General features: G+C 39.1%; 1 protein-coding gene across 2 annotated transcripts in view; it reads left to right on the top strand.

Moving 5' to 3' along the window:
• LOC140734834 (dual specificity protein phosphatase 16-like) overlaps positions 1 to 17,330 on the top strand; it is a 60,491-nt gene that overhangs the window by 35,591 nt on the left and 7,570 nt on the right. For both annotated transcript variants that reach the window (XM_073059415.1, XM_073059414.1), the window contains exons 2-3: positions 527 to 1,053; positions 6,030 to 6,168. In XM_073059415.1, coding sequence (XP_072915516.1) covers positions 823 to 1,053; positions 6,030 to 6,168 — 370 coding nt within the window. In that variant the 5' untranslated portion in view covers positions 527 to 822. The remainder of the gene's footprint in view (positions 1 to 526; positions 1,054 to 6,029; positions 6,169 to 17,330) is intronic.

Below are 17,330 nucleotides of genomic sequence, written 5' to 3'. Positions count from 1 at the left end.
AAATTGTAGGTGCATCTCTGCAGATATTACGCTGAAGTCTAGTTCAATTTTGCCTGATTCTGTTGGAAGAGGTTGCAAATAATGTAGTCTGTGTTTGCGGGAAGTTGAAAATTTTTGGATTCAGCTAAAATTGTGGTGTGTGTGTCAGTGGGACTACAGGTGCTTACTTTCATAACACCATGAAGTTTTTGGCAAATTAATTTCTGCAATAAACAAAGTATATTTGTGAAAATTCTGAAATTACTGATAGTATTGTTTAATGTAACCTACCTACCATAGATCTACCCCCATTAGTACGGTAACAATGGAGGTTTTAAAATTATGAATAATTGTATTCAAAAAACATGATTGCATTTCGGCCTATCTGTAGTAGAACTGTACAGTTTGAGCATTGCAACGTGTGTGTTGGACAGAATTTGCCTTTAATTCTAAATATTTTAGCATTTCTTTGTGGCAGTCTTGTATGGTAAACAGTTCCTGTTCAGATTGTGCATCTTTCTAAAGATTCTTTCTGTGTTGTTTTCAGGTTTTCCAGTTGGAATATTGAGATGCAGATATAAGTGAAGAATGATGTAATCTTAAATTGACCCTTGGCACTTATGAGGCGATGGCGTTCTCAGGCAATCCACAGTGAGCCTGTTAATCCAGTAAGGAGCATTGCCAGTAAAAAAAGAGAACTTTACAATTTATAGATCATTGAAATGGATTTTACATTTCTACGTCAATTACAATCTACATGACATCATTAAGTTTCTGCTATAATGAAGTGGCTAATTCTTTGAATACAACTAACCCATAATTTGGGGACAGCACTGTGCTACCATGGATGATGAAAAATCTAGGACTCAGATGGTAACTGCTGAGAAGCTGGTGGGACTACTGGAAAATGACATAGAGAAAGTGCTAGTTATTGACAGTCGTTCTTTTGTTGAGTACAATGCCTCGCATATTTTGTATGCTGTGAATATTAATTGCTCAAAGCTCATGAAAAGAAGACTTGAACAAGACAAAGTACAAATCATAGAACTCATCCAGCATTCTGCAAAACAAAAGGTAGGATTATGATAGAAAAATAAAATTAGAGAATATCCAGTAAATTTACTTTCAAACTCCAATTGTGATAGATTTAGAAGTGTCTTCTTGTATGTCCAATGATGACTAAATATTTGTGGTTTTGCAATATGAGTGACTAATATTTGTATTTGATTTGATTTGAATCCACCTTTGATGTTTAGCATGAACCTGTAATACAGCTGTTTTAAAATAATGTGGGAACAGGTTAGTGTTGAATTAATTTAATGCTTTAAAGATTTGAAAGGATGAATTTCAATTTAATGGAAGTGTTTCTACATTTCCATTCCTTTGCAAATTTAAAAAGTATTATGAATTTTGTTTCTGTGATAATTAAGACTTACAGTAAAGGTTTCGCATAATTGTGCTTATGTTGCATGCCATTCCAAACGACTGACCTTCCATCTTTTTTATCTCTCCTTTTCCTTCTGTTCCTTTTTCTTTCTGACAGCCTAGCATTCCTTTAAATGCATTGACCTCTCTCTCCCCTGTGGTAGTGAGTCACCATTCAAGATGAGCGTTTCTCCTCTATTCAATTTTTAAAAATTTATTCACAATTTGCTTATTTGTTGCTTCTAGTTTTTAGTCTCACCAACAGGAAGAAATATCTTTAAAAAAAAACTTGATCAGATTAATCTCTCTGTCTTTGGCTTTCTACACAATCTTCCTGAAAATACTTGTTCAAAGTGTTTAGAATGTTTTAAAATGTGTGCCTGGAGTTAGAGGACAGTATTCCGGTAATTCTTTTTTTGAATTGTTGAAACAGGGATTCAATCAGAGAATTGTTTTTTTTTTGAGCAGGAACCATTCCTCCATTGAGTCTGTGGCAGCTGCAAGTAGAACAAGCTCTCAACTTCTACAGACCTACTTATTTACCCTCTGATATCTACGCAATTCCCCTGGAATGCCCTGGTTTGCTGTGATTTTTGCCACTCACACACGTCACCCTATCTAAATTAGTTTTGACCATGCACACCTCTATCAAATCTCAGTCCTTGCTCAGCCTTCTGGCTGACCTTGTAGCTGGCTCCAATCCCTCATTCCTGGGTCCATTCATGTAAAGTAAATTCAGTGCACAGCACCTAGAGTGAAATGACTAGAGCTAGGCACAGTTCCCCGTATATGATCTAACTGTTTAAATGAAAATAAATTTGAATTCTGATTCTTGCAACTACTTTTTTATGCTTTTGGAAGTTTTAATTTCCTCTCCTCCATATTCATTTTCTTCTGAAGAAAATTATTATCTACCAGGCCAAGGAAGCTACCTGCAATATCTGTCCATCATGCTGGAATGATGGACAGCGAGGCCTCCAATCCCTTGAAAGCCCACAGATCCGTTTCTATCTGTAATTGTGCACTAATTATACAAACCTTGACTTGTAACAAGATCACCTTTTATGTAACTAGTTGGACACGCCCTTTTGACAATGACTGTTGCCACATCACTATAAAAGTGTTCTTGCCACAACTAACACACACAAAATGCTAGAGGAACTCTGCAGGCCAGGCAGCATCTTTGGAAAAGAATACAGTTGATGTTTCAGGATGAGACCCTTCGGCAGAACTGTGCTCTTTTCCATAAATGTTGTCTGGCCTGCTGAGCTCCTCCAGCATTTTGTGCGTGTTGCTTGGATTTCCAGCATCTGCAGATTTTTCTCTTGATGTGATTGGCTTGCGGCAACTGTAATTTTTTTTTCCCTCTCTTTGTGAGTATCAGGAGATGACCTGCAAGGTAAAAAGCCATGCAGGAGCAGCAATACCGAAGAGAGATTAGAACCAGTAGTGGGAAGGTTACAATGAAGAGCACAGTGGGTCATCGATCCTTTTACCCGACACCCTCCATGGACAAAAATAAGGTGGACAAACACATCAGAGAGAGATGCTCCAGTAAGCTGCAGTGTAGCAACGGGCTGAGGGGTCTGGTCCACGGGCTTACTGGAGGGAAGGCACCCATAGCCGCAGTGGACTGTTGAGGGTCACCATTTCTTAATGGAGCCAATGCGGATGCTGTTGTGCATGCTTGGCTAACGGCAAGTACGTGAGGATGATGGAGGACATCTAGGCCTGCATGGGAGGTTGTGTGGAGTCAGGATACCATGACCACCTCCTTAGGACATTGAGAACTCCTTTTTAAATGAGGCTTTGGTATTAGTCCCCTCACATAGATCTCTCTTGAAAGGGTGAAGCTTCTGTACAATGTATTTCTGCCTGTTAAGCAATGTCAACCTGATCTGGTTGACATGTGATGATTCATCTCTGTTACATAGCTGTAGCTTCAAGCTATAAGGGAATATTGACATTGCACCAGGAACCTGCTTTATGTTCTTGCTAAGCAGAGGTCGCGAGTACAAGGATATTACTCATCAGCAGCTCATTCTCAAAGGACAACAGGATGCTGTGGGTGATGTGGTGGTGAGACATCTGTTGGCCTGCTAACTAGCCTTCATACATCAAAGGCGTTGAGTGTAAAAGTTGGGAGGTAATGGTGTTATCATATGGGATTCCAGTAAAGCTGTACTTAGAATATTATGTTCAGCTTAGGATAGATGAAGAGAAGATTTATAAGGATGTTCAGGACTTGTGGGACTGAGTTATAGGAGAGGGTGGATAGACTAGGACTTTATTCCTTATAGTGTAGGAGACTAGGAGGTGATCTTGTAGAGCTGCAAGAAATAATGTGGGGCCTAGATAGGGTGAATGCAATCAGTTTCTTTTCCTCCAGCATTGGGGAATCAAGAACTAGAGGGCATATGTTTTAAGATGAGGGGGAAGTTTTAATAGGAACTTAAGGAGCAACTTTTTTCATATACAAAGTGTAGTATCTATGTGGAATAAGCTGCTGAGCAAGTGGTTGAGGCTTAATAACTTCTAAAATACAGACGGGCTAAAAAGGATTAGAAGATTATGAGCCAAATGTTAGTAAATGAGACTAGCTTGATGAAGCACCGTGTTCAGCATGGGTTGGACCGAAGGGCTCACTTCCATGTTTTATAACTGACTATCAAAGAGGAAACAACTAAATATTCAGTAAGTGTGAATATAATCAAAAATGGTCAAGCATGATTTTATAAAAGGTAAATCATGTTTGAAAAATTTGCTGAAATTCTTCATGGACATGACAAGGAGAGTTAATGGAGTAGAATCTGTAGATGTCAGACTCTTTAGATTTCCAAAAGATGAGAGTAAAGGACAGTACCTGGGAATGGCAACAGATATTCTGCATTTTACATAGTTGAATTACAGAAAATTATTGATTGATTATATAACATTGCCTTTGTCAAAATATTTCTCAATTAAACTTCCAGTGGAGTTGATCAAATTGAAAATGTTCTAGTGTTTAGGATATGGATCCTATACAAAGTTAGGTCTAGCACGGGGTTTGGGATCCAAAATATTTACAAAAGCCATAGATATCCTTGCTTAATTGTTTATGGTTTTGCTTAATTCAGAAACATATATAGCTTTGTTGTCTCTGACAGCCAGCAAAGCTGGCAGTGGAGTTCTTGAGTGTATCATTAGGGACCACCACTCTGACTTCGTTGCTGATTCAGGACACTTCAGGCAAACAAGATAAGTCTTCTGCACCTGGATTAGGTCATTTTGGGCCTGGGGTGACTGTGGGTGGCTGTTGTGTGTAAAATCTCACCTGATATCAGCTAATGTGATGACCAGGAAGGAGAGTTCAGTGATTTAGAGATGACTGGATAAAGGGAGCAGTGCAATGGTTTTGTTGGAAGGCTGAGAACCTGGTGAAGTGGGCAGAGAGAAAAAGGGAAATCACAAGAGAACTTGTGATTAGAAGAAAGTTATTGAAATTTGGCCCACTGGGTAAGGAAGGGCACAGTTGATTAGAAGCTCTCAATTCTAGTGAAGGGAAGTCCATGATCAGTTTGAACTTTAATAAAATGCTTGCATTGACTGAAAACCTTGCATGCTCTCAGAACATCACAAAAAGTCCTGTGTTCACATCGAACATTTTGAATATGTGGTTCAACAGTTCTGCTTTCAGCAAAGTGACTTTTAAGTTATTTCCATTTAGTTGTTTTGTGAATATTTTGCAAAAAAAACTTTCATTGTTGTTGGTAGATATCATTATCAGCAGATTGTGTTTTGTATCAGTTTAAATTTTGTACTTTACAGCTATATGTTCTGTTAAATTGCACTGGAAAAATAAAGGTATTAAACATAATATATATAAGCAAACAGAAAGCTACCAGTGACTAATAATTGAAATTATCCATTTTCATTTTGCATCTGAATTACGATATTTAGCTCCTAGTAATTGGTCAAAATTCAACATGGGGCATAATGTAGACTTGGTTTTTTAAAAAAAATTCTCTCTTCTTATGATTATACCGTCTATATAGAAATTAGATATCCAAAAGGTTATTCTTCCCTCTAAGACGAAACAACAAGTGCAATGGGATTTCCAAACTGATGAGATCATACCAGATGAAACTGTGTAAGTTTTGAGTTAATAGCTACACGTGCATGTGCCCAGCAGAAGATCCCTAAGAATATAAAAATAATCTGTCTGATTTACAGATTTTTCTTTAACTAAAATTGTAATGAGCTTTGTCCTATTAATTGGTATACAGATTTGATTTTTGATGATATTTCAAACCTAGAGGAAACATTGAAGAAGTGTACTAAGTTCCTTACTAGATTTCATTTTATCCAATATAGTGTTGTAGGTAACATTCTTTCTTTGTTTAATGATGCATAGAATTATAGTTCCTAGAACTTTTATGTCCATCTGTGCTAAAAGAATGTATACTATACAGCTTATGGATTTGATAATAAGTGAGCAGGAACTTAAAAAAAATCACAAAAATGTTATATTGCTGAATCTTTAAAATTTTACAACAGGAATCATTATTTCTCACCTGCATAAAAATATTGACGATTGAAGGAATTATTTAACATTTATTAATCATGTATTCCCACTGCCATTACAGATTGAGTTTGATGCCAAACAAGAGGTAGTTGTATATGACCAATGCACGCAGGATGTCAGTCGGCTGTCTTCGGACTGCTTTCTTTCTGTTCTTCTGAGCAAACTGGAGAAGAAGTTTAACAACGTGTTCCTCCTGACAGGTAGGATTCACTATTTTCTGAAATGTTCTATATAAAATCCCAGAGCTATTAGCAAATAGGAGGAGGCCAGGTGGGTTTTTGGGTCCATGGTAAGTGGATTTCAGCTTGACCCTTCTCTTCGACTTAAAACAACTTGGAGAACACGTCTCATAGTGTTGCTGACAGTAAATTGAATGATGCATTTTATAAAGTTATTTAATGTAGAAATATTAAGCTGTGTAACAACTAGCTTGCTCAGCTTTGCTTCCGTGTGAACGAGTCTAATCCGGACCTCATTTCAGCTGGACAAAAGTTGAATTCCAGAATTGATTTGAGAGTATTTGCCTTTCATAGTTAAATCAACATCTGACGGGGTGAGGCCGAAGATTTGACATCAAAGGGAAGAATCTCTCCTGCCTGGAAACATACCAAGCATGACCTGAGTTAGTTGAGGCTGTGGCTGTTGAAGTTCAGTCACCTGTCCTAAGACATTGTCTCCCAATTCCTTTCATCTTCAACTACTTCATCAATGACATTACTTCTAACTTGAGAATATAAGTAGAGATGGTTGTTGCTTGTAGATTATTCAATTCCATCATCAAATAAGGAAGCACCAGGATGCAGTGAAAACCTGGACAGCAACCATCTCCAGTAAGGGAAGGTATAATCATGTTCCCATGATATTCATTGGCATTATCAAATCAAGTCCCATGCCAGTGTGACTGAGTAAACTGAGGCACATGGAAGCTGTAACAGAGAAATATAAAGGTCTTTATTCACACAGCAGATCTTCTGGGAAGAGAGAAGATGTGTAGGAGTAGAACTAGGCCATTTGGCCCATCGAGTCTGCTCTACCATTTCATAATGATCCATTTCCCTCTTAGGCCAATCTCCTGCCTTCACTCTGTATCCTTTCATGCCCTATTAATGAAGAATCTATCAACCTCTGCTTTATATGTATCCAATAACTTGGCCTCCACAGCTGCCAATAGCAACAAATTCCACAGATTCACCACTCTCTGGTTAAAGAAATTCCTCCTCATCTCCATTCTAAATGGACCTCCCTCTATTCTGAGGCTGTTTTCTCTGTTTTTAGGTTCCCCCACCATAGGAAGCATCCTCTCCATGTCCACTCTGTCAAGGCCTTTCAACATTTTGATAGGTTTCAATGAGATTCCCCCCCCTCCCCCATCATTCTTTTGAATTCCAGTGAGTATGGGCCCCAAGTCATCAAATGCTTCTCATATGATAAGCCTTTCACTTCCAGAATCATTTTTGTGAACCTCCTTTGAACTGTCTCCAATGTCAGCCCATCCATTCTTAAATAAAGGGCCCAAAACTGCTCTCAACACTCCATGAGGCCTCAACAGTGCCTTATAAAGCCTCAGCATTACATACTTGCTTTTATATTCTCATCCTCGTGAAATGAATGCTAACATTGCATTTGCCTTTGTCGCCACTGACTCAACTTGCAAGATAACCTTTGCAAGTCCCAAGTCCCTTTGCACCCAGTTGCTCTCAATGTTTGAATTTTCTCTCCATTTAGAAAATAATCTGTTATTTTGTTGATTATACCAAAGTGCCTGACCACAACACCATACAGTTTCTGATTCTTTATTCTACCTGCCACTTCTTTGCCCATTCTTCTAATCCATCTTAAGTCATTCTGTAGTAACTCTCCTTCCTCAACACTACCTGCCCCTCCACTTGTCTTTGTATCACTTGCAAACTTGGCCACAAAGCCATCAATTCCATCATTGAAATCATTGACATGTAATGTAAAAGGAAGTGGTCCTAACACAGACCCCTGTGGAACACAACTATTCACCAGCAGCTAACCAGAAAAGTCTCATTTTATGCCCACTCTTTGTCTCCTGCCAGTCAGCCAATGCTCTATCCATACTAGTATCTTTCCTGTAATACCATGGGCTCTTGTTAAGCAGCGTCATGTGTGACACCCTGTCAAAGGCCTTCTGAATATCTAAGTACACAACATCCACTGATTCTCCTCTGTCTATCCTGTTTGTTATTTCTTCAAAGAATTCCAACAGATTTGTCAGGCAAGATTTTCCCTTGAGGAAATTATGCTGATTTTAGCCTATTTTATCATGTGCCTCCAAGTACCCCCAAACCACATCCTTAACAATTGACTCAAATATTTTCCTAACCACTGAGGTCACACTAACTGGCCTATAACAAACTCTGAATACTCAAAACTGATGTTCTGTCCAAATGCTTTGACCACAAACTGAAGTCACCCAAAATATAGCCCTTTTGTTAACCGGTGAGAGATGTCTCACTGAATATAAACTAGCCAGAATATTAAGTGATAAAACCGACTTGTCCTGAACTGTGTATTAAATGTTGGGAGTACGCATTTAACAATTTATTAATAAAGAAGATAGCCACTTAATATCTTCCCTGATCTTGTCCTTAAATTTTCAAAAAGCATCATTTAACATGAGCATTTGTCTACGGTCTTTGCCTGCATAGTCTCAATGAGACTGAATCAGAACGGAGCCACTGAACTTACCAGTTGAAGTTAAATTGTGAATAGGTTTTATTTCCTGAAGGACATTTCTGTCCTCATTTTAATGAATATCTGCTGTCCATAATTTAATAACTCTAGAATAATCCCTAATAGCCATTAATATTTTGGGAGTCTCCATTGTGATGGAATACTTTCTACAGATTAAATTTAAAGTTTGCTAACCATGGCAAAGCAACTTTCTTGATTTGCACTCATTTTGCCAGACTAAGCATTCAGTCTCCACCATTAGTGCAGTGTGGCTGTAGTGTCGTATCTACAAGTGAGCTGAAGCAATCCAAAATGGCTTCTTAAATAGCAGCTGGGGTTCTCTACTAGCTGGGTAAATAAATACAAGCGCCACCTATAAATTCTGTTCAAAATTGCACATCTTGATGTTGAAATATTTTGCATTTCTTTCAACACTGGTCTAAATACTAAAATTCTGCAAACAATGGCATAGTGGAAGTATTTCTCCACAAGGACTCACTGTACCAACTTCTTTCATCACTGCCTTCAAGAGGGCAATTGGTGAAGAGAAAATGTCTACATTCCCTTATGAATATTATAGTCTAAACATTTTCTAAGTTGAAAATTGACAGAACAGTTAATGGCATGGAAATTCACATTAATCTATGTGGTTCCTGTAGCATGATGGACAGAAATGTACTCTAGATGGTGAATTTTGCCAGGGAAGAATTTGCTAATATGTCTTGTAATCCATTACATATAATCAAAACCACTAATTTGTAATTGTAGCCAGTTTCTTGTAATTGTAACCTCCCAAAAAAAATGAATGTGAGGAGATGGGTTAGGTATTGGTCGATTGAGTGGATAGTGAGTTAGGAATGTAAGTAATGGAAAAATAATACTTAAAATGATTTAACTCTCATTTCAGGAAAAATGGGTTGTTAATTTATTCAGGAGCTTAAAATTAATACGTAGTAATTCTCAATTTATAAGAAAAAACACATTACTTGATTAAGATGCAAGGTATCAAATTACTTGACCATTTAAGACCTCAATTTTTGTCACATTTCAGGAACTTGGAGTACTTTAGTAAAGAACTAATAGAAAACATTTGGCAAAATGTTTCATCACAACATAATTAAAGATATTAATGTATTGGCTTGAAAGCTTCAGCTCTCCTAAAGGCGAGGTGCTGAATGAGTTATGGTAATCTGCTTTCTCTAACACAGAATTCAGTTCATCTCGTGCAAAGTGAAAGTAATTAACAAAAGATTTTATTTTTATAATGATTAAAAGATGCTTTCGAATGCACGGTTGATTGAACAGTATTTTCAGTCAGATTTTCCTGCCCTGTGTTTAAACTTGTGGCAATGGCTGCATTTGTTAAGAAATGAGGGGATCAATTAAGCCAGCGAAGTTCTCAGTTTCTTAGTTTGAAACATCCCATCCAGATTCAAAAGTTCAAAGTAAGTGTGTATGTGTGTATTTATTTTTTTTTCTGCAGTAAGACTCACTGCTCTATAATTTCCTGGGCTATCTCTACTCTTTCTTGAATAAAGGAACAACATCTGCAACCCTCCAATCCTCCAGAACCTCTCCCGTCCCCATTGATGATGCAAAGATCATCGCCAGAGGCTCAGCAATCTTCCCCCTCGCCTCCCACAGTAGCCTGGGGTACATCCCATCCGGTCAATGGTGACTTATCCAACTTAATGCTTTCCAAAAGCTCCAGCACATTCTTAATATCTACATGCTCAAGCTTTTCAGTCTGCTGTAAATCATCACAACAATTGCCAAGATCCTTTTCCATAGTGAATACTGAAGCAAAGTACTCATTAAGTACCTCTGCTATCTGCTCCGGTTCCATACACACTTTTCCACTGTCACACTTGATTGGTCCTATTCTCTCACATCTTATCCTCTTGATCTTCACATTCTTGTAGAATGCCTTCTGGCTTTCCTTAATCCTGTCCGCCAAGGCCTTCTCATGGCTCCTTCTGGCTCTCCTAATTTCTTTCTTGAGATCCTTCCTGCCAACCTTATAAGCTTTTAACTCTCTATCATTACCTAGCTTTTTGAACCTTTTGTAAGATCTTCTTTTCTTCTTAATTAGATTTACAACAGCCTTTGTACACCACGGTTCTTGTACCCTACCATCCTTTCCATCTTATTGGAACATACCTACGCAGAATTCCACGCAAGTATCCCCTGAACATTTGCCACATTTCTTCTGTACATTTCCCTGAGAACATATGTTCCCAATTTATGCTTCCAAGTTCCTGCCTGATAGCCTCATTTTTTCCTCTTACTCCAATTAAACACTTTTTTAACTTGTCTGTTCCTATTCCTCTCCAATGCTATGGTAAAAGAGATAGAGTTGTGATCACTATCTCCAAAATGCTCCCCTACTGAGAGATCTGACACCTGACCAGGTTCATTTCCCAATACCAGATCAAGTACAGCCTCTCCTCTTGTAGGCTTATCTACATATTGTGTCAAGAAACCTTCTTGAAAACACCTAACAAACTCCACCCCATCTAAACCCCTCGCTCTAGGGCTATGCCAATCAATATTTGGGAAATTAAAATCTCCTACCACAACAACCCTGTTATTATTACACCTTTCCAGAATCTGTCTCCCTATCTGCTCCTCGATGTCCCTGTTACTATTGGGTGGTCTATAAAAACACTCAGCTGAGCTATTTACTCCTTCCTGTTCCTAACTTCCACCCACTGAGACTTTGTAGACCATCCCTCCATGTCTTCCTCTTTTTCAATGGCTGTGACTCTATCTCTTGATCAGCAGTGCCACACCACCACCTCTCTTGCCTCCCTCACTGTCCTTTCTGAAACATCTAAAGCCTGGCACTCAAAGTAACCATTCCTGCTCCTGAGCCATCCAAGTCTCTGTAATGGTCACAACATCATAGCTCCAAGTACTGATCCATGCTCTAAGCTCATCCACTTTGTTCATAATACTCCTTGCATTAAAATAGACACATCTCAAACCATCAGTCTGAGCACGTCTCTTCTCAATCACCTGCCTATCCTCCCTCTTGCACTGTCTCCAAGCTTTCTCTATTTGTGAGCCAACCGCCTCTTCCTCAGTCTCTTCAGTTTGGATTCCATCCCCAGCAATCCTAGTTTAAACTCTCTCTAATAGCCTTGGCAAACTTTCCTGCCTGGATATTGGCCCCCCTGGGATTCAAATGCAAATTGCCCGTTTTGTATATATCACTCCTGCTCCAAGAGTTCCCAATGATCCAGAAATCTGAATCCCTGCCCCCTGCTTCAATCCCTCAGCCATGCATTTATCCTGCACTTCACTCTAATACTCACTGTCGCATGGTACAGTCAGTAATCCCCAGATGACTACCTTTGTGGTCCTGCTTTTCAACTTCCTTCCTAACTCCCTGTAGTCGGCTTTTAGGACATTCTCCCTTTTCCTGCCTATGTCGTTGGTACCAACATGTACCACGACCTCTGGCTGTTCTCCTTCCCACTTCAGGATATCTTGGATGCAATCAGAAACATCCCGGATCCTGGCACCTGGGAGGCAAACTACCATCTGTTTCTTTCCTGCATCCACAGAATCGCTTGTCTGACCCCCTAAGTAATAGAGTCCCCTATCACTGCTGCCATCCTCTTCCCTTCCCTACCCTTCTGAGCCACAGGACCAGACTCTGTACCAGAGGCGCAGCTACTGTTGCTTCTCCCAGGTAGGCTGTCCCCCCACCAACAGTATTCAAGCAGGAGTACTTATTGTCTAGGGGTACAGCCACAGGGGTGCTCTCCAGCCTGTTACCCACTTATCTGTTTCCTCAGGCCCTAGTGTGACTACCTGACTGTAGTTCCTCTCTATCACCTCCTCACTTACCCTGACCTGACAAAGGTTATCGAGCTGCATCTTCAGTTCCCTAACACAGTCCTTAAGGAGCTGCAGCTCGACGCACCTGGTGCAGATATGGTTGTCTGGGAGGCTGGGAGTCTCCCGGACCTCCCACATCTGACACCAAACACAGAAAAACATGTGTGTGTGTAATATTTTATACTTATTTATTTCTAACTGGAATTTTAAATAGGTGCTCTGCACTTGCAAAATCATTTTTGCTTGATTAGAAATTTTTGAAAAAAAAAAGTTAGACCCAGATACCCAGAATCCAATTACGGTCAATATGTAGGAATTGTTATTTTGCTTAAGTTATCAGCATCTCCTGACTTATGAAATGGCCAAAGATGAGCAATTCTATATTTGTGAAATGTGTAAAAGTTCATCTAAATAGATAAAAGGAAATAAAGGGGCCTTTCTGACACAAATAACACCTTTTGTCAAAATTAAATGGGGCACAGTCTAATTCCCTTTCTTCTACCTCTTCAGCTTTTAGTTTTTCATATCAATTCTTTTGATGTCAAGATGCACCTCCTACACAATACACTGTAATAGTGCAAGAGTGAAAAGTGTGTCCTGTGGGATAACGACTCTTTACATGCAGGCAGTTCCTCTGGGTTTAGAGTAAATTATTTATCAAGCTTGGCTTTGTTTTGTATTTCTCTTTTTCCTCACATGGCAATGATTCATATTGAAATATAGTTCCAAAGTATCTTTGAAGGATGCTATCATTTTGACAAAATGAAGGCAAGTCACACATGGGTCTGAATAGTAGCAATTTAAAGGAATTTTCATCACATCAGAAATAGTGACAAATTACATGTCATGAAGCCAACAATCAAATCCCCCATGGTACCTAAAGAATTTATCATTAGTTTTCTATTTCAGATTTATTTAATTAACCAAAGTCAGCATCATTGTTGGGGTTACAATCAGTAATTGTTACCATGAAAGTTTCAGATTTCCAAATAAAACTCATTTGATTCACCAGTGCCCGTAGGGGAAAGAAAATCTGCCATCCATTTCAATTTAACGTAGAACATAGAACAGCAACAGTACAGTACAGAATGTTTGACCCACAATGATGTGCCAACTTTTAACCTGTTAGACCTATATGTGACGTGGTCCGGTATAAATTTTCTAATAGAAGTCCATTCCATCGATTAACAGCACATTAAATCAATTTTAATCATCAGGCATTTGAAGAAGTCACCAATAGCTGATCACTGATGCTTGTTTTTTTTTTGATGCACCAGGGGTAATTCAGTTCCACATCTCACTACTTGAATGCCTGGGTGTGTTATCAAGCATCTGAAATTGGTCAGAATTCTTAGACTTGGCCACAAATCGAACAACTGGCAATGTATTAGCTGCAAAAGATTACCAGTATTTGTGGAATGATAGGAATAGAGGGAGATCAGTAGCAAAAGGGATTTGTTAGAAACTTATTGTGGGGGCAATGAAATTTTTTTTTAAAAAGCAACGGGCATAGATTTTGTCAGCATTTTCCACTAAAGATAAAATATTTCAATTTTGATTTCAGAAATTTTCCTTTAGAATGGCAGGTTGAAAACATGAGCTACAACTGCTAAGAAAGACTGGACTGGAAAACAAGGATTTACAAACCAGTTATTTGTACAGGGCCTTTGTGAGACCACACCTTTAGTATGTGCAGATGTTCCCCTCCTTATTTAAGATGGGATAATGTGGAGAGAGGTCAGTAAACATAGTTTCGATCTAGAGAGGGTCACAAGCAAAAAATGGTAGACAGGCAGTTGCTTTCACTGTAAAAGCAGTAAATGACTAATAACATCACCAAACTGAGTAAGTTCTGAATTTCTGGATTTACAACTGCCATTATTATATTTGCTGTTATTGGATGAACACTTATCATATGCACAAAGTTTCCAGCTTGGTGGATGGTGTGTCAATATTATGAGGATATGCTTGACCTTCCTGTATGTATATTAGTTGAAATTTCAAGTTGCATACCAGCATGTAAAAAGCTTCCCCATTAAGCGAAGCTTATCTAGAGAATCAATAGGAGGCAACATTGCTTCCATTCTAAAGCCAAGATCATTCTAACCTCAGTCACCATGAAGTAGGATGTTGATGATACTTGCTTATACACACATTCATAGGCCCAACTCAGGATTCACTCATTTGCTGAAGCGTGTAAGAGAATGAACTTTGCACTTAATGACCACAAAGGTGTTTGACCAAACTGTTTGTTGCACAACTCCTCAATCATCTATGCTATCTCTGAGAAACGTGGACCTCTTCCTATATCTTGGGAGCATGTATTGGCAAAGGAAGTCATCAGCAAGATTCATCATAACCTCAAACCTGTCACAACAATAGGCAGGATAAGTGAACCAACATGAATATTCTTTCCTAGTTCAACATTCCCAGTATCAAAGCTCTTAAGTACACTTGATCAACTTTGCATAGTTAAGGTCATTCACATGCATAACAGACTTCCAAATCAGGAACTCCAAGCTTTATCATGACAAAAGTTTATTAGGAGGATAGAGGAGATGCTTTAAGGATGTTCTGACAGCCTCCTTAGAAAATTGCAACTTCACTGACTTGATGTAATGAGCAGAGCTGATAGCGCAGAATGTGTAGATGTTGTGTATTTGGATATCTAGAAATGTATTTGACAAGGTGTCACTTAACAGAATGGCACATAAGAGCTCATGATAGTGGGGGAGATGTGTTAGCATGGATTGTCACACAGAAGAGTCAGAATAAATGGGTCTTTTTCAGGTTGGAATGGTGTATCTAGTGGAGTGTGTAAGGATCAGATATTTGCCCTCTACTATTTATAATATACATTCATGTCCTGGAAGAGGAGGCAGAGGGTAAGGTATGAGTTTTTAAAAAAGATTATCTTTATTTGTCGTGTACATCGAAACACAAGGTGAAATGTGTCATTTGCATCAAATCAAATCAGCGAGGATTGTGCTGGGGTGCCCACAAGTGTTAAATTTGTGCATGGAGTCAGGCAAGGTGGCTAAGGTACTAAATGAGTACTTTGCAGCAATATCTGCTGAGGAGAATTAATTGGAGGATACTGAAAATAAAGTGTGGCATGTTAATGTGTTGGGACATTTTGAGATGGAAGAGCAGGTAGTGCTATGTCTTCTGAAAAGCATTAAGGAGGACAAGGCCCCGGGGTTGATAATATCTGTCCGACAATAGTGAAAGAAGCAAGTGAGAAGATTGTTGGGGCTTTGACAAGGTTCATTGTGTCCTCAACAGTGACAGGCGAGAATCTGGAGGACTTGGAGAGTAGGGAATGTTATTTCTTCGTTCAAGAAATGGGTATTATCTAGGTAATTAAAGGACAGTGAACCTCATGTCAGTGGTAAGGAATAGATTGATAGGATTTTTGTGCATTTGTAAAGGCATGGCCTTCTTGGAGACAGTCGGCACAGCTTTGTGTGGGGCAGGTCAAGTCGTACAGACTTGATTGAGTTATCTGAGGAAGTACCAGAGGATCTTGATAAGGATTAGGCAGTGAACATTGTCTACGTGGACTTTAGAAGGGCATTTGATAAGGCCCTCTGTGGTAGGTTAGTTCAGAATCTAAATGGTATCTGGGTGAATTTTGTTTGGATTCTGAACTGGCTTACCTGTAGAAGACAGATTAGGGTGGTAGGCTGTTATTCTGGCTGGAGGTCTGAGACCAGTGGTATATCACGAGGATTAGTGCTGGGACCTTTTTTTTGTGACGTATATCAACGATTTGTATGAAAATGTAGATGGATGGATGACATCAGGATTGGTGGAATTGTGGATAGTGTAAAGGATTATCAAAAATGCAATGGGAAATAGATCTGTAACAGGTGGAACTTAATTCTTGCAAATATGAGATGATGGTGGGGGGTGGGGGGGGGGGGAGAAGTATCCAGTTAATAGTAAGCCTCTAATAGCATTGAGGTATAGAAGGATCTTGGGGTCAAGGTTAATAATTTACAGAAAATGGCTATACAAGTGGATAAGGTTGTAAAGAAGGTGTGTGGAATGTTTGTTTTCATTGATTGGTGGGGTATGGAGTATACAGGTAAAGAAGTCATACTGCAGATGTAAACCTTTAGTTGGTTGGATCTTGGATTATGGGATTAATGGATTTGTGGCTAAATTTGCCGATGATATAGATAGGTGGAGGAGTGGGTAGTGTTGAGGAAATAGAGAGCTTGCAGAGAGACTTAGATAGTTTAGGGAAATGGGCAAAGAAGTGGCAAATTAAATACAATGTTGGGAAGTGTATGGGTCATTCACCTTGGTGAAGAAATAAACGGGCAGACTGTTATTTAGATGGGGAGAGAATTCAAAATGCAGAGATGCGAAGAGACTTGTGAGTCCTTGTGCAGGATACCCTAAAGGTTAATCTCCAGGTTGAGTCGGTGGTGCAGAAGGCGAATGCAATGTTGACATTCATTTCTAGAGGTGTAGAACGTAAGAGCAGGGATGTGATGTTGAGGCTCTATAAGGCACTCGTGAGACCACACATAGAGTATTGTGTGCAGTTTTGGGCTCCTTATTTTAGAAAGGATATGTGGGGAATCTCATTGAAACATTCCGAATGTTCAAAGGCCTGAACGTATTAGATATGGCAAATTTTTTTCCTGTGGTGGGGGAGTCTAGGACAAGAGGGCACGACTTCAGGATTGAAGGATGTCCATTTAGAACAGAGATGCAGAGAAATTACTTTAGTCAGAGGGTGGTAAATCTATCATTGGGCCAAGACATTGGGTGCAGTTAAGGCAGAGATAGATAGGTTCTTGATTAG

The sequence above is a fragment of the Hemitrygon akajei genome, chromosome 10, assembly GCF_048418815.1.
Source record: "Hemitrygon akajei chromosome 10, sHemAka1.3, whole genome shotgun sequence".
NCBI lineage: Eukaryota > Metazoa > Chordata > Chondrichthyes > Myliobatiformes > Dasyatidae > Hemitrygon > Hemitrygon akajei.
This window is presented reverse-complemented; position numbering and strand designations above follow the sequence as displayed.